Source organism: Apostichopus japonicus, chromosome 18, assembly GCF_037975245.1.
Source record: "Apostichopus japonicus isolate 1M-3 chromosome 18, ASM3797524v1, whole genome shotgun sequence".
Classification (NCBI taxonomy): Eukaryota; Metazoa; Echinodermata; class Holothuroidea; order Aspidochirotida; family Stichopodidae; genus Apostichopus; species Apostichopus japonicus.
Window position 1 is genome coordinate 12,338,930 of NC_092578.1, and position 22,885 is coordinate 12,361,814.

A 22,885-nucleotide genomic window follows, 5' to 3' on the forward strand; every position below is an offset into this window, starting at 1 on the left:
GCAAAAGCATCTAGTTGTCACATTCCTTTAAGATCTCAAGACCTAACATTGATATTCATTGTAGTGTAGTGATAACACTGAACCACATCTGGAGATGTCCTTATATCCCTATCTGATGAGTGGCTATGAAAACTCTCTGGCAGTGACTAATCCCTTGTAAGTCTGACTGATCAAAGTGGCTGTGATTCTGACAATCTTATTAGAAGACCTGTGAGGTGAAGCATGCACTAAATAGTACTCTTTAGAACCTGCTCACCTGCTGGAAGTTTCCTTTCAGACAATACCAGTAATTGATTCTCGCTGCAAAGTGTCTGCTTTATTCAACGTTAATTTATCCTCATAGTACCTCAAAATAGGTCTGTACCAAGATAGTGTTTAAGAGTGAGCAAACATGTCAGTGCTAGGAGGGGAATACAGTAATTCTAAATGACAAAAAATGTACTGTAAAACTTATAATTTTGTGTAGATTTATGGTGGAACTGGCAAGGTAAAAACATATCGTGCTGCTGTATGTGATGTATATATATTTAGCAAATGACATCACTACAGTCTTGCCACTCTCCCATGCATGCACTTTGTTGTACCTAACGTATGATCATTGGTAACATTCTTGCACTGTGCCCAACCCTCCCTCCTTGACCTCTCCAGGTTGTAAATACCCAAAATAAGTTTAGTTTTTTTTTTTTAATCTTCAGTGTAGGAAATTGCATTATCCAGACTTTTATTTTGGTATCTAAAGAACATGTGATCCATATAGATTTTATCCTGATAATGTAGGTATTGTATTTAGCCATACATTTAACATACAAGTATTTGTTACAATTTATCCAGATAATGTAGGTTTTATTGTATTTAGCCGTGCCTTAAACATACAAGTATTAGTTACATGTCAATTTAAATAGTTCGTTACACAGTACTGTAGTAGGAAATAGGAAATGAAACTCGCTTCTTTTTCCTCCATTGATGGCCAATGCCAACTTGTTTCTTGTGTATCATTACTGTACCTTGGCATACGTTCCATGAGTAGCATCTACTGTATAGTTCTAAATGGAATAAGTACTTATTTAAATCAAGCAGAGCTTTATATGTTGTACCTGAGTGACTGGTAAATGATGGGCTACTAATTAGATTTGGATTTCATCGTGGCATTGAAGATTATTGAATTACCACAAAGAACACAATAAATGGTTTGGACTGTATCAGTGAAAATCAAATATATAGACAAGATCTAATTTTGCATATTTGCAGAAGAATAAATAATCGTCCTTTGGACAACAGGATACAGTATCTCAGTGTGTAGTACTGCAGGTCAAGTGCAGTGTTTCAATGTAGGAGGTGAACTGCAGAGTTGTCTCTTTGTCCCTGGAAAATAGAGGTAACATAGTATACATCTGATAGGGCTGTCATCATTAATGTATTGGTAGCAGTATCAGTAATGTGTTACAACTGCTTCTCCTACTGTTCAATGCAAACTGTGAATATTAGACATGTGTTGCTTGAACTAAGGAAACCATTTGGGTTGACATTGTAGTGAAGAATACCCACAAGTTAATTTCCAAGAGAGGAATAGCTACAATAAATATATTTATTGTTCCATTCCAGGAATTTGAATTTGAGCTTATTTTGAATATTCAACACAGATCATTCCATCCTGGAAATCTTTCATGAATTGGGATCTTTCTTGTGACTTTCACCTATCTGACCAAACTTACTTCGGATTTCATGTTGTGTTTTGTTTGGACGTTTTTTTAAGTTTTTACTTGTGAGACGTATCAAAACATTTATCCTTGTGGATATAGGAGAACAAATTGAGTGCATTCATTATTAACAAGCCACAACAAGATGTGCTCCTTGGAAACTAAGATGCTGTTGTTACAGTACAGGGTAAGTGGAACACAGTGTCAAGTATAGCTCTTTTACTATCAGCATTGATTAAACCATACCTACAGCACCCCAGCCAACCTTAACCATCTTGTTCAGTACTAGTAGGCTAGTGAGCAATATGCAGTACATTATCACAATGTCTGGTTTCTTTTTTTCCAAACTTAGATTCCTACAAAAATTAGTGCAACCCATCTTGGTTATAAAGAGGTCCATGTGAAAAAAGGACTGCCCATGCTTCATGAATAAACTGCTAGCCTTTGAAAAGGATTAATCTGGTTTATATGTACTGACCCCTGGAATAAATGAAGTTTGTACAGTTCTGTGCCAGCATTGGACTCCCCAGTTACACTTTCACAGACCTACAACAACTTTGATAATGAAAAGTTTGATAATGAAAATTGCTACTCAGCAGTCTGCATTTCATCTACATTTTAAAGTGTGCAGTGTGCACTATGTTAAATGTTGTGCAGTGTTTTGTTGTCCTTATTCAGTATTCGGACTATCGTTTACACAGTACTATCTCCTTCAACACTTGACCATCTAACTCGTAAATGGTTCTTGACCAACAAAGACTACTGTAATGGTGATATTGTGTTCATATTCAGAAGTAATCAGCCTTTGTTTTAAACATGTACTGTAGAAGGAAGCGACTGAACAGGAAGACAAACATTAGGAAGGATTTAGGTTACATTACATCTAGGCAAGACAAATATACAAGACCTGCTGAGAATGTAGGTAAGGAGCAGATCTAGGACTTGACGATGCTATTCTTGATCTCTTTGTTTATGATCTACTACTAAACTAGCTGAGCTTACATTACTCCTTACTTACTGTACCTGTCTCCTGTGCATATCCACTCCGATCTACCCTCCCACGTGGTAGATCGTAGTATGTATAAGAGACAGTTAAGTATTGTCATTTCCTGAATAACCAAACCAGTAAGTTATGAGCGTTTTGTTTATGGTCTACTACTAAACTAGCTGAACTTACATCACTCCTAACTACTTACCTGTCTCCTGTACATATGCACTCCGATCTACCCTCCCACGTGGTAGATCGGAGTAAGTATGAGAGACAGTTAAGTATCGTCGTTTCCTACATAACCAAACCAGTAAGTTATGGGTTTTTTGTTTATTGATATATATTGCCACTAAATTTAGCAGCTGATTTTCCGATTAATTCATTCACGGCTCATCACAATTATGATTTTTAAGTTGACCTACTTACATCATGAAATATGAAGCAAGGAGGACTTTTAAAGATGTTTCATGACTTGCAGGCCTGATCAACTTGTATCTCCCAGAGTAGTTGATTGTTTGATGCCATATCAGTGGCCACCCTATTGTCACTTGATGAGATATACCTTCATTTCCCTGGACCAGAGGTACCTTTAAGGTACTTGACCAAAGGTAACTTTATTTGAGAACTGCTAAGCATGTGCTGACATTTTTGGCCAGAGAAAATGTCATGTCACTTGACCAGAGTAACCTACAGTTCACTACAGGAACGGGAACCTTCATTTCACTTTCAACCAGAGGTAACTTTAGGGCATTTGACCCGCTGTAGGTAACTTTATATTTACTTCGTTCCCCGCTTACCTGTCTCCTCACAACATTATCATTTATCATTTCAGTTTTATCATTTCAGACCCTTTGAGTATGTAGTGACATTTCTTTCAGCCACATTTGCTTAGACTAGGATCTTTGAGTGTTACATACATGTGATTCTTGAATATTGTAAGTCTCTGAATGCACAGACAAAGTCAGTTTTATTTGTATGGTCTTTGAAGGGTTTTTATTGCGTAAAAGGTGAGTACTATCAGTCTTAGGATGTAGTAAACTGTGTTAAAGTTTGACTTCAAGGGACATCGACTGTTACATATGACATTTGTTTAAATACACTGAAGGTGAACTGAGGGGTAGGCATATTAATTGATGTTTGAGGTATTTAGTGGCACTTGTCACATTCTTGTCTTTCCAAAGTCCACTTTATATGGGTGTCATCTATTATGTGTTGTTGCATACAGTCAGTGTTACACAGGTCTGTATTCTGTCAGGTATTTTAAGTACTGTTTACTGACTAGGTCAGTGTAATCTAAGGTGAATCATGAATGCCATATATATGTTGTTTGTATCTCTTATATTGTACAGTCCTTGTCAAGTTTTTCAGTGGTCAAAGCAAAGAACATTCTTGTCAAAAAAAATATGTTCTTTAAGCCCTGCTTCTTGCATCCAGATGATTTTAGGGAGATAAATAAGGAAAGAAATAGGTAGCAGATATTCTCTTAGCAGTATGAGCTAAGACAAACTGATTAAAAGATCTATCTTTAAGCGTAAAATTTTACATGTGTCCTCTTCTGGCTGAGGAAGAGTTCTCTTAATCCCATTACATCACCCTTTAGAATCACTTAAAAAGACAAATCTTACAGTGTAAACACTGATTAATCAGTTTTGAGTATTCACTTTGACTAATTTCCTCAGGGAAATTGTTAATCTTCTAAATAAAAATTGCATTCAGAAGTAATAACATGATTAAACATGAATTCTTTCAGGGGTGATCTTAGTTATTTTTCTCTTTCTTTTGTTGTTGTATTTCTCAAGTTCTTCCAGCAAGTTTCTGTCATAGCTCCAGGCAATGTAAATATATCATGATGAGGTTTCAGCATATACTGCATTGGAGTTTCTCTCTCGCTTGCTGTCCTTAAACAAGAAAATCCCCGTGGATCTCTGATATCTTAGCATTCACTGAGAAAGGTTATCTTTGAAATATTACAGTAAGATCCTTTGAAAATAAGTATGGAAAATTTTTTATTAGCTCCGAAGTTAAATAAAGGAAGAGCTCATAAATAGTCTTTTTTTCAGGCCTACTTTTCCTTTATAAAGTATCCAAAGTAATAAAATGTCTATGTTCTGGGAAACAGAAGATATATATTGCTTCCTTGTGCTTCACCTTGCTAAATTGGATTACAATGTGAACTGACATAGCCTGCTTATCCTCTCAAGTTTAATGTTGTTATATATTTGCAGGCAGAGATGAAGCTCACAGCGAAAAGAGCAGCAAGGGCTGAAGCTAGAGATATAAGATTGAAGGAGATGGAGAAACAGCAAAGAGAGGTAAGATGATTGGGAGGAAAGTCAGAGGTAGACTGGTGAGGGTGCAGGGAGAGGGCCAAGCAAGGAGGGAGGGGGTGTAATGAAGGAACTTATACGAGGAATGGAAGGTGTAGGAATAGGGCCAAGCAAGGAGGGGTGTAATGGAGGTACTTATATGAGGAATGGAGGGTGTAGGAATAGGGCCAAGCCAGGAGGGGTGTAATGAAGGAACTTATATGAGGAATGGAGGGTGTAGGAATAGGGCCAAGCAAGGAGGGGTGTAATGGAGGAACTTATATGAGGAATGGAGGGTGTAGGAATAGGGCCAAGCAAGGAGGGGTGTAATGGAGGAACTTATATGAGGAATGGAGGGTGTAGGAATAGGGCCAAGCAGGGAGGGGATGTAATGGAGGAACTTATATGAGGAATGGAGGGTGTAGGAACAGGACCAAGCAGGGACGGGATATAATGGAGGAATTTATATGAGGAATAGAGGGTGTAGGGCCTAGCAGGGAGGGGTGTAATGGAGGAACTTATATGAGGAATGGAGGGTTTAGGAATAGGGCCAAGCAGGTAAGGGATACAATGGAGGAACTTATATGAGGAATAGAGGGTGTAGGGCCTAGCAGGGAGGGGTGTAATGGAGGAACTTATATGTGGAATGGAGGGTGTAGGAATAGGGCCTAGCAGGGAGGGGTGTAATGGAGGAACTTATATGAGGAATAGAGGGTGTAGGGCCTAGCAGGGAGGGGTGTAATGGAGGAACTTATATGTGGAATGGAGGGTGTAGGAATAGGGCCTAGTAGGGAGGGGTGTAATTGAGGAACTTATATGAGGAATGGAGGGTGTAGGAATAGGACCAAGCAGGTAAGGGATACAATGGAGGAACTTATATGAGGAATAGAGGGTGTAGGGCCTAGCAGGGAGGGGTGTAATGGAGGAACTTATATGTGGAATGGAGGGTGTAGGAATAGGGCCTAGCAGGGAGGGGTGTAATTGAGGAACTTATATGAGGAATGGAGGGTGTAGGAATAGGACCAAGCAGGTAAGGGATACAATGGAGGAACTTATATGAGGAATGGAGGGTGTGGGAATAGGGCCTAGCAGGGAGGGGTGTAATGGAGGAACTTATTTGAGGAATGGAGGGTTTAGGAATAGGGCCAAGCAGGTAAGGGATACAATGGAGGAACTTATATGAGGAATAGAGGGTGTAGGGCCTAGCAGGGAGGGGTGTAATGGAGGAACTTATATGTGGAATGGAGGGTGTAGGAATAGGGCCTAGCAGGGAGGGGTGTAATGGAGGAACTTATATGAGGAATGGAGGGTGTAGGAATAGGACCAAGCAGGTAAGGGATACAATGGAGGAACTTATATGAGGAATGGAGGGTGTAGGAATAGGGCCTAGCAGGGAGGGGTGTAATGGAGGAACTTATTTGAGGAATGGAGGGTGTAGGAATAGGGCAAAGCAGGTAAGGGATACAATGGAGGAATTTATATGAGGAATGGAGGGTGTAGGAATAGGACCAAGCAGGGAGGGGATTAGAATATTTCTAATTGTCTTAGACTAGTGACAGTAGAACAGAATACATTATGTGGAAGAAACCAAAACCAGCCAATTTTGTGATTTCTCTTTCCTGGTTTTAGTCTTGCATTGAATTTTCTTGACTTGTTTTGTTTGTTTTTGATAACCATGAACCACCTCTCCAGTGATTTCATTGTTTGTTGATCTTGCAGTCAGAAGACCAAGATGATGCAGAACAACAGGAGAGAGAGGACAAAAGATCGGTAAGTAACACCTTCTGTGGATGTAAGGAAGCAAAACAAAAGAAATTAAATAAAAAACAAGAAAAAACTAATACCCATTGTTAAGCTGAACTAACAATTTTCAGGTACAAGTGATGCTTCTTAGAAAGCAGTTAATTGTTTTTGGACTCTGTACATCACTCTTTCTTTGAAATATTCTTTACAGTATTGCCAATATGGGATCACATAAATTGTGGAGATGCTAGAACTTCTAAATATTTTGACTACCATGTTTAGTAAGTACTGTTAATACTGTAAAATCCTTACCAAGTGAATTAAATGGTTGATGCCCACAAGTGAGTGCTACAGATAAGAAATCTATTTTGGTTCTCACTTAATTCTTGGACAAATTTAACTCATTTGCTCTACGAAAGTCAGATTGTTATTTGGAATTTTGAGTAAATTGTATGGCAAGGAATCCCAAAGCTAACTGGCTTTCTGGTATTTTAATTCCTTATCAATATATAAGGGTACATAATTCCAATATAGTGTGTTAAGTCTGTTACTCCGATAACATTACTTATAGTGTTGTGTTACGTTACAGTATTACATGAAACTTACAGCAGTCATTACATGCATGTTTATCAGTCTGTAGACGGTAACAAAATAGTGAATGGTAGGTAACACAGCACAGTCCTTTGCTGATGTGTGCCAAAACAACACACAAAAGAAGCCACTTCAAAGTTTAGCTAAGAAACATTTTAGAAGATATTAGCTCTTGTGTTCTGGTGACAATTTCAAAATTTAACAACTCCTCCAGATGTACTGTAGAGTGGTATACTAACTTGTTTTGTTTTCTTTCACACATACGTAATTCCTAAAGTTTTGTTTTTCATTTGTACTCTGATTTTGGAGGGAAACTATAACAGCATGACTGAGGGTCAGCTTCTCATCCTAACCCTCCCCTCTTCCACCCCAATGATGTCTTTCTATTGCTAACATACTGTGTGCTTTGATACAAATTTGATTTCATCCCTCCCCCCTCCCCCTTCTACTCTCCTCTCCATAGTTTAAATGAAGTTTGTTCCATTTCACAAAACATGAACACTACTTAGAACATGGTTTGTAGTGGTGTGTACCATACTGAGACATAATTATATAGTACTTTTAATATGGTGACTCGGTAATAGGCTCATCAATACTAACAATTATTCTAGCTAATTAACATTTTATATCTTGTTTTTGTAAGGAAGCTTTCTCAATACTATCCTAAAGCAGCTTATTGATTTTGGTCTTTATTTTGCAATATTTTGGCCAAAGGCAAAAACTTTTTTTCACATGACTAAAAGCCATTGTATGTATTCTTGGAAATATTCTGAGTCAATTAAATTGTCACATTTCCCCCAAAATCAGGCATTAACTACAGCTCAAAGGAAGTCAGAGGTCTCAAAATGTGTTACTTTTTCATGATTATTTGAAGAGGTAATGTGACAAGTTGGAGAAAGTCTGAGAGATTGAAATACAGAATAAAGAAAAGACTGTATCTAAATTATGATACAACTTGAAATTATCTGTTGCAATGACCAAAATGCTTCCTTCGTTGACGCAGTAGATTCATGTTTCAGAGGTGACGATAGAAGCAATCTCATTTCTGTGGTACATTGTACATCTTCTATCATTCGCAGTACGAAACTTGGAACCGAGTTAAACAGAAACTAAGTCAGTTAAAGCAATCGAGAGATGAAGAAGAGGTAAAGTCTCTTCAAGGCTTCCATAACACCTGACATTACATCCACTTTGGTAGAACGGTCCTTCATATGCTCTCTGTTCTAAGTTTTCAAAATCTTTTCTTCATCTCCTTGTTCTTCGTCATTATCTGTGCTATACTTTCAGTGCAATGCAAACAGCAAAAAATAACTGAAAATGTCACAAATTCATCGTGGTTGGTTGATGGTTTTTCAAATGTTTCAATTCATCAGTGACTAATGAACAGTTCAAGTTTTACCTCATCACTTTATTATCTCAGTTAAACCTAAAATTTAAGCATATTTCCTTCCCAAACAAAATCATTTACTATGGATATTTGAGAGGAAAGAATTTAGGTAATTTGGTGACCTCACTTGCCATTCTTCATTTTAATGGTACATAAGTATTAAATAATGCTATTAACAGGAATTATACCAAGGCTATAGAAGACAAGGCATTGGTCCTTTCTTAATGGCCCTCTAGCCTAATCAGATTGAAATATAATGTTATGATGATAATGTACAGAAGATTTACTTCTCTCCCACCATTCTGTGTTCTCTCATATTCCAACCCTCCTCCCTACCTCCCCCGACCCTAATAAAAGTAGTTGATTCATCTTTGGTGCAATTAAAGATTTGAAAACATGTAGGCTACAGTACCTAATACAACTTGGACTTAGTTCATTCACAATCGTTGTATTCATCATGTTTTTGTTATTGTAGTCATTCTCTCATTGCCTTGTGCATCCATAAATAATATATATTGTACATATGTTTTACATGTGCATATGATGTACATGTGCATATGTTTTTCATGTGCATATGATGTACTATGTGCATTTGTTGTACATGCGCATATGATGTACATGTACATTTACATATTTTGTGCATATGATGTACACATGCATATGATGTACATACTTGTACATATGTTGTACATGTATATATTTTGTATGTGTGCATATGTTGTATAACATGTACATATTTTGTGCATGTGCATATGTTGTACATATGCATATGATGTACATGTGCATATTTTTTACATGTGCATACGTTGTACATGTATGTTGTACATGTGTGCGTATATGTTGTACATCTAATTATTGTCATGTACAGTACATATGTTGTACAAGTTCATATGTTATACATGCATCTTTTACTAATTGGTAATATTTTATTCATTAGCACCACTATTTTGTTATCATTTGTCTTCTTGTAGCAAAGACTTAGGATGCTGGTAATGAATTTTTTATTTCCTTGTTTAATATTGACCTTTTGACCCAAACCTTGAATATTGCTTTTGACATTCCTTCTTCGTTAGTGATTTATTTGTGCTTTGTTGCTAGATTGTGTCAGCTTTTGTTGTTTTGCTCAGTGCTCTTGTCTTTTGTGTTTTACTTTGTGGTTGTGTCTTTGGTGTTCCTTTCTTGTGTTCTGTACACAAAAACTCTTGTTTATTTTCCAAGGACTCAGTGCTAATTCTCAGCTGTTGCTCTCTTACTTCTTAAAAATTACTTGTTGTGGTATTTAGTACCTGAATTACCTTTAGCATTGGATTTTTGAAGTTTGACTGGAAAAATCTGTAGTAATGAAGGGGGGAGGGTGGTGGGGGAGGGTACTTGATGCATTAAAAGAAAAGGATTAGAAATCATAATTTCATCATGTAATCTGACATTGCAACTGATCCTTCTTTCTTGTATGACTTTCAAGAACAACATTACACAACCTTATCAATTGCATTGGTTGTATATATGCATTTTTATTGTTTAACCATTGTCCATTTGCTGCAGCATTTTACATTTTTGCTTGTTCTGCATAATTTTTTAGTTAAATGAAGTAATGTTGAGAGAGATATTTACATGTGATTAATGTGCAGTACTTATGGAATATCATTGGAATATCTCTAGCAGGGTCATTTATTGTTAAAATGAAGAAAACACATTGTATAATCTTAGGTTTCAAAACTCTTATTAGGTTTCACTGAGTTATCAGTCTGGTTTGAAGATAAATAAAATAAATTTAATGCTTTCTTTCAAAATTATTGAACCAATCACAAGATTGTTGTCTATGAATGGCATTGAAATCGGATGTCATAAGCTGCCAAGTTCCCTGAAAGCACAGACTTCATTATATTATTCTTATTGGGGATTCTTGTTAGCACTTTGCTATTCTGCCTTTGATTGCGTATAACCCTATTCCCCCCCCCCCCTCCTCCCCAACATTGTTATGCCTTTCTGAGCATCTTTATAATTTTTTACATTTCTTGTCAGTTGCTAGACTTTCCTTTGCATATATATGTAAATGTAAGTCTTTCCAAATTCAGACCTGACTATGGTGTGTGTATTGCTATCAACTTGGTCCTCTTTACATGTAAACCCTTCAACTATCTACAATTCTGCCTCTAATTACTCTCTGATGTTCTCTTGGTTTATGCAATCCTAACTTGTCAGTCTTTCTGTGACATTTGTCAGAGTCCTCAGGGACACTACATCACCTGGTTGGTATTTTCATTTCTCTTACCTTTATCCAGAGGGTTGTGGATAATATGATGGAATATATATACACATGTTCAAAATCTGAGTTTGCCAAACTACGATACAAAAACTAATGATCTGAGAGATAAATTCTACATGTAGAAAATAGGGGTTTTAAAAATAACTTAGATCAGCAAGCTGTGCTGCTTACATGTATGACAGGTGACAGGCATATACATGATCACACAAGGTATTGGTATGGTTACTTGTATTATAAAAGTCAGAACAGAAACATCAAAATTTGTACAAAGAATTCCAGGATTGTTTGTTGGCATATTACCAGCTGAATGCACCATTGTGAGGAGGAGAAATACTTCTTATTGTAAGGAACAATGTACTTGTTACATGTGTAGAACAAGAGTGAATTTACTTACATTATAAATGGGATTGTGCCAGCTGCTTTAAGTGAAGCTCTCAGATATTACCCTGTAGACATATATGCAACTAGTGTAGTGCTAAAGAAGAGAATAAGCTAAATTCTAAAGAACACAAATGTTCTTGTTTGGTGTAACATATTCAATAAATCATATCATTGGAAGCCATAAATACATTTATGATAGAAAGATCACTATTAGTCACTACAATTAAAACCATTAAAACCAAAACTGTTTACCTCTGAGCCTTTCACACAGTGTTGCACTCAGTTGTTTAACACTCTTTCATGTCTTCCAATAGCTGTCAGTGTTGGAGCTTTGCAAGAAATTACCAATGTTAGCTCAAATTTGTGAACAACACTAATGACATCAACATGAACCCCATGGAATAATAAAGAGTTCTTTTCTGTATCTAATTCTGTCATGTCACTTGTTGGACATTTAGAAACATCCCTTCCATAGTGTAAACAGCTCGTTCAAGAATAGCCTATCAATCATTCATGCTGGACTACTGTTGTTAAATATGAACATATCCTAACCTTTCAGTGTGCAGGATAGTTTAACAATTAAGTATGGTCTTCTGGTCTGTGTACATGGCATTGAAATGACACTATAATTGTAAAGCAATACCAAATAACTGTGATTAAATAAATATGAATAAAAAACCCAATTAAGTCAATATGAATGTCACTACTAGTGTGATTTCAGTTCATTGCAATATTATACATAATTAAATAAGATTTACTTTTCAACCCTCCTATCTGCCTTTTGTTCTCCTTCTGACCCCTCTTTTTCTCACCTTTGCCCCTCTCATTGTCCTTCCAATGTATCTCACCTTCTTCCTCCCCCTTCTTTCCCCTATTTACTCTCTGTCATGCCCCAATAGTTAACCCCCTTGTCGCTCCTAACTCACCTCTCTCAACCAAATTTATGTGGAAGCATCCTTTGAAAATGTCTTATTTCTTGCTCATATCCTGGCCCTGTTGCTGGATAGGCCCGGCTCTCTGCAAACTTTTTCACTCTAAGCCAACAGATGGAAGTTGACTTTTCTTCAAATTTTCTACCGCTAACTACAATATTAGTCATTAGTCATTAACACTGTGTATGCAGTCTCAATCATTTTATAATATATTTTCTGTTCATTTATTGAGGAAACAAGACTCCAGTTTAAAGTTAACAATAATGTCAATGTGAGGACACAGAGTAATTAGCTAAGAAAATGTTAAAACGTTTAGACTTCCTTGTCAGGAACCTTGTTATGTTTGACAGTGTAAGCGAATATGTCTCCAGTGGTAACATTAAGTCATTGGTAATTGAACATTTCAAACTATGTGTCTGATCATTATAAACATTGTCGTTTTCAGATCATTTTGTCAATATTTTGCTATTTTGCTTTCATTCGTTTCATTAAATTGAGTCTGTTATTTCTTTTTTATGTTGTATTTTGCACTTTCTTGTTTTGATTTAATACATGTATATACTTGTTTTTTGTAGGTGTCTTGTTCCACTAGTAAAGTTTTGATTCCCATTGTTTTATTACAGACCATGGCTATGCTTTCTATAAGTGATTTTGACCTGTAGATATCATGTGCTAAATGTATACCCTTTAATTTTTTTTGTTTTTTGGTGTAGTTCTTTAAACAAAAATAGCTGAATTTGTTAGTTTCTTTCATCAACTCTTAATTTTATTTTGCATTCCAAAGGCTCTTCTGAGACAGACAACAGTTACCAGTGTATCTTCCTCTCGGAGGAGCAGTGCTGATTCTATTGAGCAAGATGCTGTCAAGGTATGTATTTATTTATTTCCTCTCTCCCTGTCAACATTTGCACTTTCCTATCTACTAATGACATGAGTGGAACATGTTAGCATTGCACCCTCACGTTCATGGTCACTAGCCACTCAAACAAGCAACTACAAGTTTTCAATCTATGGATTTTTCTTCTGAGTTTTGCATTTACCTTGTCTTTTTGTGGTCGTTTGTTTTTTACCAGACTCTGTCAGGATCCCTGAACATTTCCTTCATCTTCTAACCTGAAATGTAATGTCAAAGGTCAAACAAACAAAGGCATTCCCAAATTGTATAGCCTGCACTATTCACATTAGGTTATTCAGATGGCATCAAGATGTACAGGCAACTATTATATCTGACTATAATGTACACAATTAATGCATAACAGGTAACAATTGGTAGTTAGATAACTACATTGTAGTTTTGTAGCTATGTGTATTCAAGTTTTTTTCCAAGTACAGTCTGACTATTTTCAGTTATTTTAGTTCTTGTTTTTTGTCAAACAACTAGTGGAAAGTCGAGTCTATGGGTTGCCCAACCATGAAAGTTTCAACTATCTGTATAGGCTTGAACAGTTCATAACATGTTTAAGTTATATTACATATTAAATGTATTGTTGGGTCTAATATACTTCCGTTTTGCACACATCCTTGAAGTGAAGCCATTAACAGTCAGAATCAGATACAAGATCCCCTCTTGTATGTAAACTTCCCTGTTCATTGTTTATCTTTTGTTTGTGTAACTAATAGAATTAAAGATAATGGGAAAGTTGGTATTGAAAAGCTATTGAACTTTCAGTTTGCATGTACTGTAGATTATGACAATATGTAAAGCCTTTATTTCTTTTGTTCTGTACCAAGCCAGTTATAGTATTTTGGTAAAGTGTATAGTTTAAACATATTCACATTAAGAACAGCTGGTTTGAAGTTTGGGTGTCTGTCTGGATTAAATTGGCTTTTTGATGGACCATTTGCATTTTGGTTTTACTTGTTTACTAATCTCTAATGCTATGGAACAATCTGAATTGTACCTTTTGTTCCTGCATTTGCTGCTAATGTTGTGTCATTCGACTGTCTAACCCTATGTGACTTGGTTACTATGCGATGAAAGCATACTTTTGCCTTGAAAAAATTGTCATCAGCTAGATCTCATCAAACTTCTCTTTTTTTTTATCTCAGGTTGAACTGGAAGAGAAGTTCAAGAAAGCTATGCTTACAAATGCTCAATTAGATAATGAAAAGTCCGCATTAATTTATGAAGTGGAGTCTCTTAAAGATACGCTAGAGGATCGGGATGAACAGATGATGGAATACCAGAGAGAAGCTAAGGAGAAGCATCGGGTAGGTGCTTTCCCCCATGGCATTGTCAGGATAGATGTGGGTGTGGGGGGGGGGAGATGGTGGGGAAGGAGAGATGGTGGGGAGGGAGATGGTGGGGAGGGAAGTAATGTAGCTACAGCAATATAGAGGCTTACAACGCTTGCATTCAGAAGCTGAATTTTCTTCCAGCAGCCATATGCAGAAACATCTTATATTTATGTCCATTGACCGTATGTCTCCACCCTAGCAGACTTACCTATCCGTGAAACACTCCGGATGTTAGTTTTGTTTTCGTGATGAGGCTAATAATCAGCTTATTCCATTATTTAAGAGGTCTTTAGGGTGGCAAAAGGAGTGAATCTAATGTATGTCCTTTTGAGATGTGTATGATCTTCCATGTGTGGAAAAGGTGTGAATGATAAGTCCCAATTGGGGGATGTATGATCTTGCTTAGGGTGGAAAAGGAGTGGATAGGAAGTCCTGTGTAAATATACAATCTAATAAGAGTGGCAGAGAGAATCAAGTGGGAAGTCCAGAGGGGTGGGTGTATGAGATGAAAGTCTTAATATTCTGATGTTAATGTACTACTTGGTTTCGAAACAAGTTTGTTCGTCATGGCTGCACTGCAGTGATGTTGAATGGGGTGTCTTGCCTAAATCAGTATTTTGAGAAAGTGGCCAGATGCTGGGGTATACACTCTCGTCCTTCGGATGGGGACATTAAATGGCAGTCCCGGGAGCAGGAAAGGGAGGGAATTCACACCCCTGCCTCCTTATCCTCTGAACACTTATTGAACAGAGAAGGCTTGAAATAAGCCGGTGTTCATCCCTGATCTAACACGAATAGGGTCTCAAATATGCTACTGTAAGGCTTCCTGATCCTTGGGTCTCAAAACCAAACTAAACTATATTGTGACCAAAATCAAAGCTATGTTTATCCTGTCATATTGTTATCTTTGTCATGTGTGCCCCTAACTTACCCCTATCAAATACTACATCAATACCCCCCCCCAGGAATACTCATGTGTGCCCCTCACTTACCCCTATCAAATACTACATCAATAGCCCCCCTCCATGAATACTCATCTTTTCTTGCAGGATCTCCAAGCGAAGAAACGAGAGAACACAAGTTTACAGAATGAAGTTCAACATTTAAGAGAACTGGTCATGCAAAGAGATCAACTCATTTCAGTGAGTTCTTCCTCTCTCGATAAATATGCGTCTCAATGGATGAGAAACATTTGTATTTCTGCAGGCTGCAAGAGGAAAAGCTTGTGGTTGATAGAATTTTGTTATAATAATTTTTGTTGTCTTCTGGGTTATGTGTGTGCTAGAAATTGTGTACCTGTAATGAAATGAATGCGAAGGAACCATTGTTATGACTGAACATTAATTTATGAATCTCTATGATCATGTGACTTATTCCAAGTCAGGGTACATAGTGAAACACGTAAGCATAAAGTAACATGAAAATGAAATAGTATTGGGTTGTCATTGTAGTACTTGGACAGGTTAAAGCACAGGCGTGTGTAATTTAAGGGGTATATGAACCTTCTCACAGTATTACAGTAATGGACATCAAACATTTGTGAGATGATCTTCCAGCTATGGGAGAGCCTATGGGCACATTGTTCACAGACTGAACAACTTGTTATCTCATCAATAGGAACACGGTCTTCTCCTTGTCAATGAGGATGGAGAACCGACTGAGGAGGACAGAGAGAAAGCCAAAGTGATAGAAGAGAAGAGAAAGAAGAACTCTCAAATTGGTACTATTGTAGTCATCTCTCCAGAAGCTGCTCAACTTTTAGAATATTCAGGTGATGGACCTCTGGACATTAGGTTAAAGAGATTGGTTGAAGAAAGGAAGGAACTTTTGGAACAGGTGAGCTGCCAGTGAAGTCCACTAAACAAGTTTCAAGGACTCAAAACCCTGATATAAATTTCTCTTAACTTCCTGCATCATGAAACTCAGGTTGAGAAAGACTAGAATATTTAAGTAGCATGTAGGGCCTGTGTCCTCTGCTATTGATAGATGAGATGTGTAGTCTCTATGTATTCTGCCCAGCAGTTCACATGCCAAGAAATGGTTCCAATGGAATGGCCCAAGTAAAGGCTTGACAGCTTGAGTGGTAAAGCACAGATCTTATGAGGATAATGTTGTGTGGATAGCTCATTTCAGAGCATCAATATTGTATTTAATGTCACTTGTTCCAGACTGGAATGCTTTTGCCCGCTTGTGCTGGTAACTTGAATGATAAATGACATCATCTTTAGGGTCAGCCCTTACAGACCCTGACGGTATTAGCCTTAAATGGTAGCTCTCGTCCAATCCACTGGTTGGATTCAGCTATCCCTCCCTTTGGCTGGATTTGTTTCATTGTGTAGCATTTTGTAATAATTTAAACTTGTTTATCGCTTTTTTAGGTTAGGAAATTGAAAATTGAATTGGAAGAGGAGAAAGAAAGAGTCCTAGCTGCAGAGAGGCGGCGGTCCAGTCCATCTCCGTCTATGAATGGACCAGATTTAGAACTATTAGATTTACATAGTAAGTAACTGGTCAACATCTTCAATGATGTGCTCAATATTTCAAAGGTGGGTTGGGGTGTCTGGGGGGTTTCCCCTACTGATTAGCTAGTGGCATGAACCTTTCTGGAAGAGCATCAATACTTTACCTGTGCCACCCTGTTCCCCCCCCCCCCCCCCCCTCATTCGTCCATGACACTGAACCTCCTCCCCTAGTAAATATTTTACTCAGATACACTGTATGCCAGTAGCATACATTTGCCATTTCATTAGTACTTAGATCTTGCATGAGTCAGTTGTATTTACTACACTTACCTGTCTCCTCTCAAGTCAGACACACTCTCATCTACCTTACAAGCCAATGTTGTGGAGGCCCTCTAGAATGCACCAGCAATCCTTGCACAGGTTTCTAGTGAATCTACCTGGGCACTAGGCCTCGTGGAAACATGAAGTGTTCATTGTGACCAAAATCAATGTCAGAGTTATAATTAGGTAACAATTATAATTAGGTAATAGTTATAATTACTAATTAGGTAATAATTATTATTAGGTAATAATTATAATCTAATAATTATAATTAGGGAGTGTTATCCTACCAAGTGTAATATCTGAGGTTGTTTATGGTAGCAGGTAATTAGCAATTATTACCATATATTCATGTGTATATGAACTGTGCTAGTATGTCATATTGTGAGTGTAGGCTTGTTTACTATGTCTTCTATTCTCTATATTTTTTCAGGAGAAACAACTAGACAAGCTAAAGAATACAAAATCAAGCTACAGAGGACAGAACAAGAGATAGCAACCTTAGAAGGCAATGTGAGTTCTTAGTGTTTATTCCTGTCTTACTTGTCTGCTATACAAAGAGGTATGTATATATTATTTATATATATATTTATATATAGATATATATATATATTTATATACAATTGAGAATCGTAATGAGTTGGAAAATCAAGAACAGTGAAAAAACCAGCCTCCACCGGGATTCGAACCTGGGCCTCCCGCTTTGTACGCGGACACCCTAACCACTGGGCTATAGACGCTGATTGTATGTCCAGAGGTTCGATATATATTTTTCTTAGAAAGTCATGTGATGAGAGTAAGGTGAAAAGATACAAAGATTCATTTACTATTTTTACCTGTCCAGGGAGTAAGCTTGCACGGGAAACAGGTTTTAGTACCGAAACCGGTTTTTTGTCGACCGAATTTCGGTACTATATTTTATTTTAAGAAAACCGAAAAATAAAATAAAAAGCAAAATTTGAATTGCAAATACTAGCAAAAAACAAAGATAGAGCTTCCATCCATCATTTGTTGACTTCGGTTTCTCCTATTTACTGTTCTTTTTGCAATATGAAGGTAAATTGCAACAAGAGAAAGCTTTTCTGCTAGACGACATTGTCAGCTACGATCGGCACACGCCATAAGTAGTGCTTGAGGGTGGATAGCTAGGCCTAACATTAGGCTCTGCAGCCCTTACATGCTTGCATCAGTTAGGTGACCTTGTAGTATTGAACTTACCTTGGTGGCCAACGTTAGTAGTTGTGAGAAGTACACACTCAAATGACGAGATGCAGTTCATAATATATTGTTATATCCAACGTGTTTGTTCCCTTTGTGTTGTTCTCATTAGTTTACTTCAATTTAACAGTAGAGGATATGGAGAAAATCTTTTCAAACACATTGAGCACAGTTTGTGTTCAAAACAATGATCGTTAAAACTTGCAAGGTACATTGCGCAATCCACAATACCATACGACATGTACAGCAGCGCATGGTGAATAAAGTCAGGTGAAGAGGTACAAAGATTCTTTGCCATGTTTTACCTGTTTAGGGAGTCAGGTGAAGGAGAGTAAGGTGAAGAGATACAAAGATTCTTTTACTTGTTTTTACCTGTTTAGATTACTCGTTTAGAAAGTCAGGTGAAGAGGTACAGAACTGCTGCAGAGACTTCAGAGAAAGTAGAGGAAGAATTAAAGGCAGAGAAAAGAAAAACAACAAGAGAGGTAAGCTCAACCAGATCAAAGGAGCAGTTCATCCAAGTGTTTTTACTGCTCTGTTCCCTTCTGTAGAAGGAATCATTGGTAATGACCTGAGTGTAGAAGTGTGCTAAGCTTGGTGAATTGGATACTGCATTTGTCAACATGTCAGTTATTGTTGCTATACTCAACCCAATCTTTTCTGGATGATCAGTGATGTCACAAGAATGAGGTGAAGTATGAAAAGATGTTTACGGTATTACATTTGGTAAGGATTTTGTGAAACATCAAATTTTCATTTTGTTGTAATTGGTAAAGACTCTCCATGTATGTAAATCATGTTTATATCTTCATAGGAGGCAAGATTTGCTTTGATCTTGAAATATGTTTGGTGATAAACTTGCTGGTCTTGAGTAGCAATAACACCAAGGTTAATAGCCACATGTTGATTGAGTCAGGTTTTTCTGTTTGTTCCTTACAGTTGCGGAGTCTACGAGACAAGGTAGACGAGATGGAAACAGAAAACAACAGTTTGAAAAAGAGAGTAGAAAAGTTAAGAAAGCGAGAAATTCATTGAAAATAGGAAGGCAGGAAATAGATGTTAAAAATGTAGAGAGCATAACAGATCTGACGCTACTTTCACGCCCATCCTTGGGGTGATTCATCTCATTGGTTAGTGCTTTCTTCAAACAACAACTTCTGTGTGAGCGGGCGTCCAGTGTCGACTTCATATATATCAAGGATGCACAGCAAGAATTAGAAACGGTGTTGAAATATCTCCTAAAAGAAGCACAGTTGCCATGGCAATATATATTATCTTGTCAAAGTGGTGGTTACCTGTCTGTGCAGATGATGTCCATTGCTCGCCACTGACATGAGATTGGACAAACTTTCTGGTCGTTTTGTCTTAAGAAGAAATTTGATTGCCGACTCTTATATCTTGCAAGTGATTGTCATCCATAGAGTGTGCTCTTTGCAACAATACAGCAGGCGTAGTGAAATAAACAAGTATTGTTCTATGTAAACATCCATGAAGTTGTTAAACTGTTGCAGGTCCGAGAAGCTGCTCTGGTAGTAAAAACAAGCATCAGTTCACATCTGTGTGAATCCTCTCTAATGTTAAGACTGTTTCTGTGTTAGGTAATGTTTGCCTGATTGCAATTTAACATTGTAAATCTGGTACAATCAAAATAATAACAGCTGTGGAAGAAATGTGTTGCAACAACCAAGCAATTAGCCACATTAGGTGTCACTAAGTTTTATTCTCTCTCGGGTGTTTGAACCAATATAAAGGCCCAATTAATAACAAAACTAGATCTTATTTTGCTATATTTTGCCATTTCCATAGCTTCATTTGCATTGAATGCTATCAACTAGTTATCCTTCCATACTCTCCTGTATTAACCTCTTTCTACTTGGCCAGTGAAGAGGGGGTGTTGCAGGGGGGGGGGGGGAGGGATTGTCATATATTAAGGCTTTCCTAGAAAAGAAGCAGGAAAACATGTCATATAATACTTATTAAATGTTAAAATGGCCAAAATTATGTTGAAAAGAACAGAAGTGAAATATTGAATAGAACAATGATTTGTGTTACAAGTAGGAAATGAATTCATCAATTTTTATGTTGGATGGTGAAAACATAAACTTTGACATTCTTATATTTGTCTTCCAGTTTTCATTTAATTTGAACAAATTACAGCTTATTATCTTCTATAGTTTGGTCAAGAAATATGAGCAAAATGCATTATTCAGAGTTTTTTTTTGTTTTTTGGTTGACCAAAATGACACAGTGATTGATCTGAAGTTGATGCTGTGTGTACACTTCCAGTCTTTGACCACAATAATTGAGGATACAACCTCAATTCATAATCAGGTAGTTTGAAAAAATATTAACCAGGATTTTGTAGGTGACGTGTATGATCTGAGCTGTGTAGAAACATGTTTTACCTATTAGCACGTCAGTGACAGTTACACAACTTGTTTGCGTATGTGATGAAGTATATGCTTATTATACAAATATTTGACATAACTGACAAAGAATGGTGAAAAGAGCATTCTTTGTTTAATAGAAAAGGACAGTGTTTTTGTCATGAACTCCAGATTAATGTCAAGTACTTAATAACTTACAGAATTTGTAGGACAAACTTGCTTCATTTTTTGCCATTTTTCTCCTATTACATTAAGTACATCCTGCAGTTTATGCAGAGTTAAGAGGTTTGGTCTTTAAAGGTCTTGTTTCTTCACATTTTTATCACAATTATATTTTTATTCTGTTCTAGCAAGTAAAATAGAGTTAGTAACAGAAGGTTAGTCTATCCATCGGCAGGTATCACAAACCACAGTTTCTGCTAATACAGTTGTAGCCATTTACCCTCAAGTTCTCAGTACAAGGAAGGAAGACCTTTCTGAACCATTTCTAAGTGCTGTGTGTCTCATGCTAACATAATTTTCCAAAATGTTATGCTCACATTTTCTCATTTAGTTCATAGGTTAGGCTACCAAAGTGAAAATGTATAAAGAAGTACTTAGGAAAGGATGGGTACTAGGATATACATCAACCCCCCACCCCCAACCCCCACCCCCACCCATTAGTTCATAAGTTCTTTCATATCTTGGCTTTGTCAGCCCTTTTGATTTTTTTTTTCTCTTTGGGGTGTTTAGTCTTCTCACATAAATAGTCTGTGCATAGTGGCAGGAATTTACTGTTGTGAATGTCTTGGTTTATTTTGACAATTCAGGCTCATGAAATATATTGCCTAGCTATGGTAACATTCATACTTACGTAATCCAAGGCATGCAAAGCGACAATTAGGGGATCCCACAATGGGCCTCTCAATCTACACATGTTATCTGTGGTTTCACTTTACCAGGATATTATACTTACAATATATGTAAACATTATATACATCGTGTAATCAAAGTCACTGTTATGATTCAAACATTGCAAGTGGAGAAATGTTTGCAATTCAATATTGATCACAAAATCTATAATGCAATGAAATGTACACATTTGTGACTCGCCCATTTCAAATTCCACGTAAGCTGCTACTTTTAATATAGGTAATGTTAGTATTGCCTTTACAGCACAGATTTTGGCCAATAAATAGCTTGGCTCTATAGCTTATCCCATAAGTGTGGTCTCTTTTAAAGGAAAGAAATCATATTTTGATGAGATGTGATGACAGACCTACTCATTGTTCATTATAATTATTTCTTAAGAAGGTGTCTTATTGGAAGTAAAATGTAATTAATACATGCAGAAGATATTTTCTGAAATAGCGATAAAATAAGCCATGATAACCTGCTGTATTTCTGTAAAAGTTCACATCTTTTCCCCTTCTCCTCTTATTCTGCTGCTGTTGCTACTACTAGAAATCAATTTTGATCATCTCAAGAACAGAATATATTCATACACTTTTTTTGAAGTGATATCAGTTGTTGTTTATTTTCTTTTGGACATCCTATCTCTACCACTCCATCTTGAAGTGCTTCAATTTCCCCCAGGTTTTTCCTCCTGATATGATATCTCAATATAAAGTCAAGTAGCATTGTTATCTCCATTCATACACTACGTATTGAGGTTTTGTTATGCTCGATGGGGATGCCGTTTGTCTTCAATGTTTTCTTTTCAGCCTCCAAACGGATTCATAATATCTTTCGAAAGTTCAATAACCATAATCATAATCTTCTCATTTTTTGGTTTTCTTGAAGGTTTATAGATTGCAGTGTGCCATGATTGTTTTTTTATATTTTTTTATATAGGTTATGGTGGGCCCTGTACTGTTTGCCACTTCTTTTTATGAAAGCTACATTAGATTTAGAAGATGGCATGTATGTCACATTTACCACTAGAGCTGAAAGTCACAATACATGCGTCACTATGTCCTCTTACGTGCA

General features: G+C 36.9%; 1 protein-coding gene across 7 annotated transcripts in view; it reads left to right on the forward strand.

The window, feature by feature from the left end:
- LOC139959043 (leucine-rich repeat flightless-interacting protein 2-like) overlaps positions 1 to 22,417 on the forward strand; it is a 41,454-nt gene extending 19,037 nt beyond the window's left edge. For 3 of the 7 annotated variants that reach the window (XM_071956571.1, XM_071956570.1, XM_071956575.1), the window contains 12 exons: positions 4,911 to 4,997; positions 6,711 to 6,761; positions 8,405 to 8,470; positions 9,684 to 9,701; positions 13,076 to 13,159; positions 14,341 to 14,502; positions 15,579 to 15,671; positions 16,147 to 16,365; positions 16,908 to 17,028; positions 17,746 to 17,825; positions 18,911 to 19,015; positions 19,470 to 22,417. In XM_071956571.1, the coding sequence (XP_071812672.1) occupies positions 4,911 to 4,997; positions 6,711 to 6,761; positions 8,405 to 8,470; positions 9,684 to 9,701; positions 13,076 to 13,159; positions 14,341 to 14,502; positions 15,579 to 15,671; positions 16,147 to 16,365; positions 16,908 to 17,028; positions 17,746 to 17,825; positions 18,911 to 19,015; positions 19,470 to 19,565 (1,182 nt within the window). In that variant the 3' untranslated portion in view covers positions 19,566 to 22,417. Of the gene's footprint in view, positions 1 to 1,054; positions 1,885 to 4,910; positions 4,998 to 6,710; positions 6,762 to 8,404; positions 8,471 to 9,683; positions 9,702 to 13,075; positions 13,160 to 14,340; positions 14,503 to 15,578; positions 15,672 to 16,146; positions 16,366 to 16,907; positions 17,029 to 17,745; positions 17,826 to 18,910; positions 19,016 to 19,469 lie in introns of those variants that run through there. The other 4 variants (XM_071956576.1, XM_071956572.1, XM_071956573.1 and 1 more) reach the window with 4 other exon arrangements.
- Positions 22,418 to 22,885: the final 468 nt, after the last annotated feature.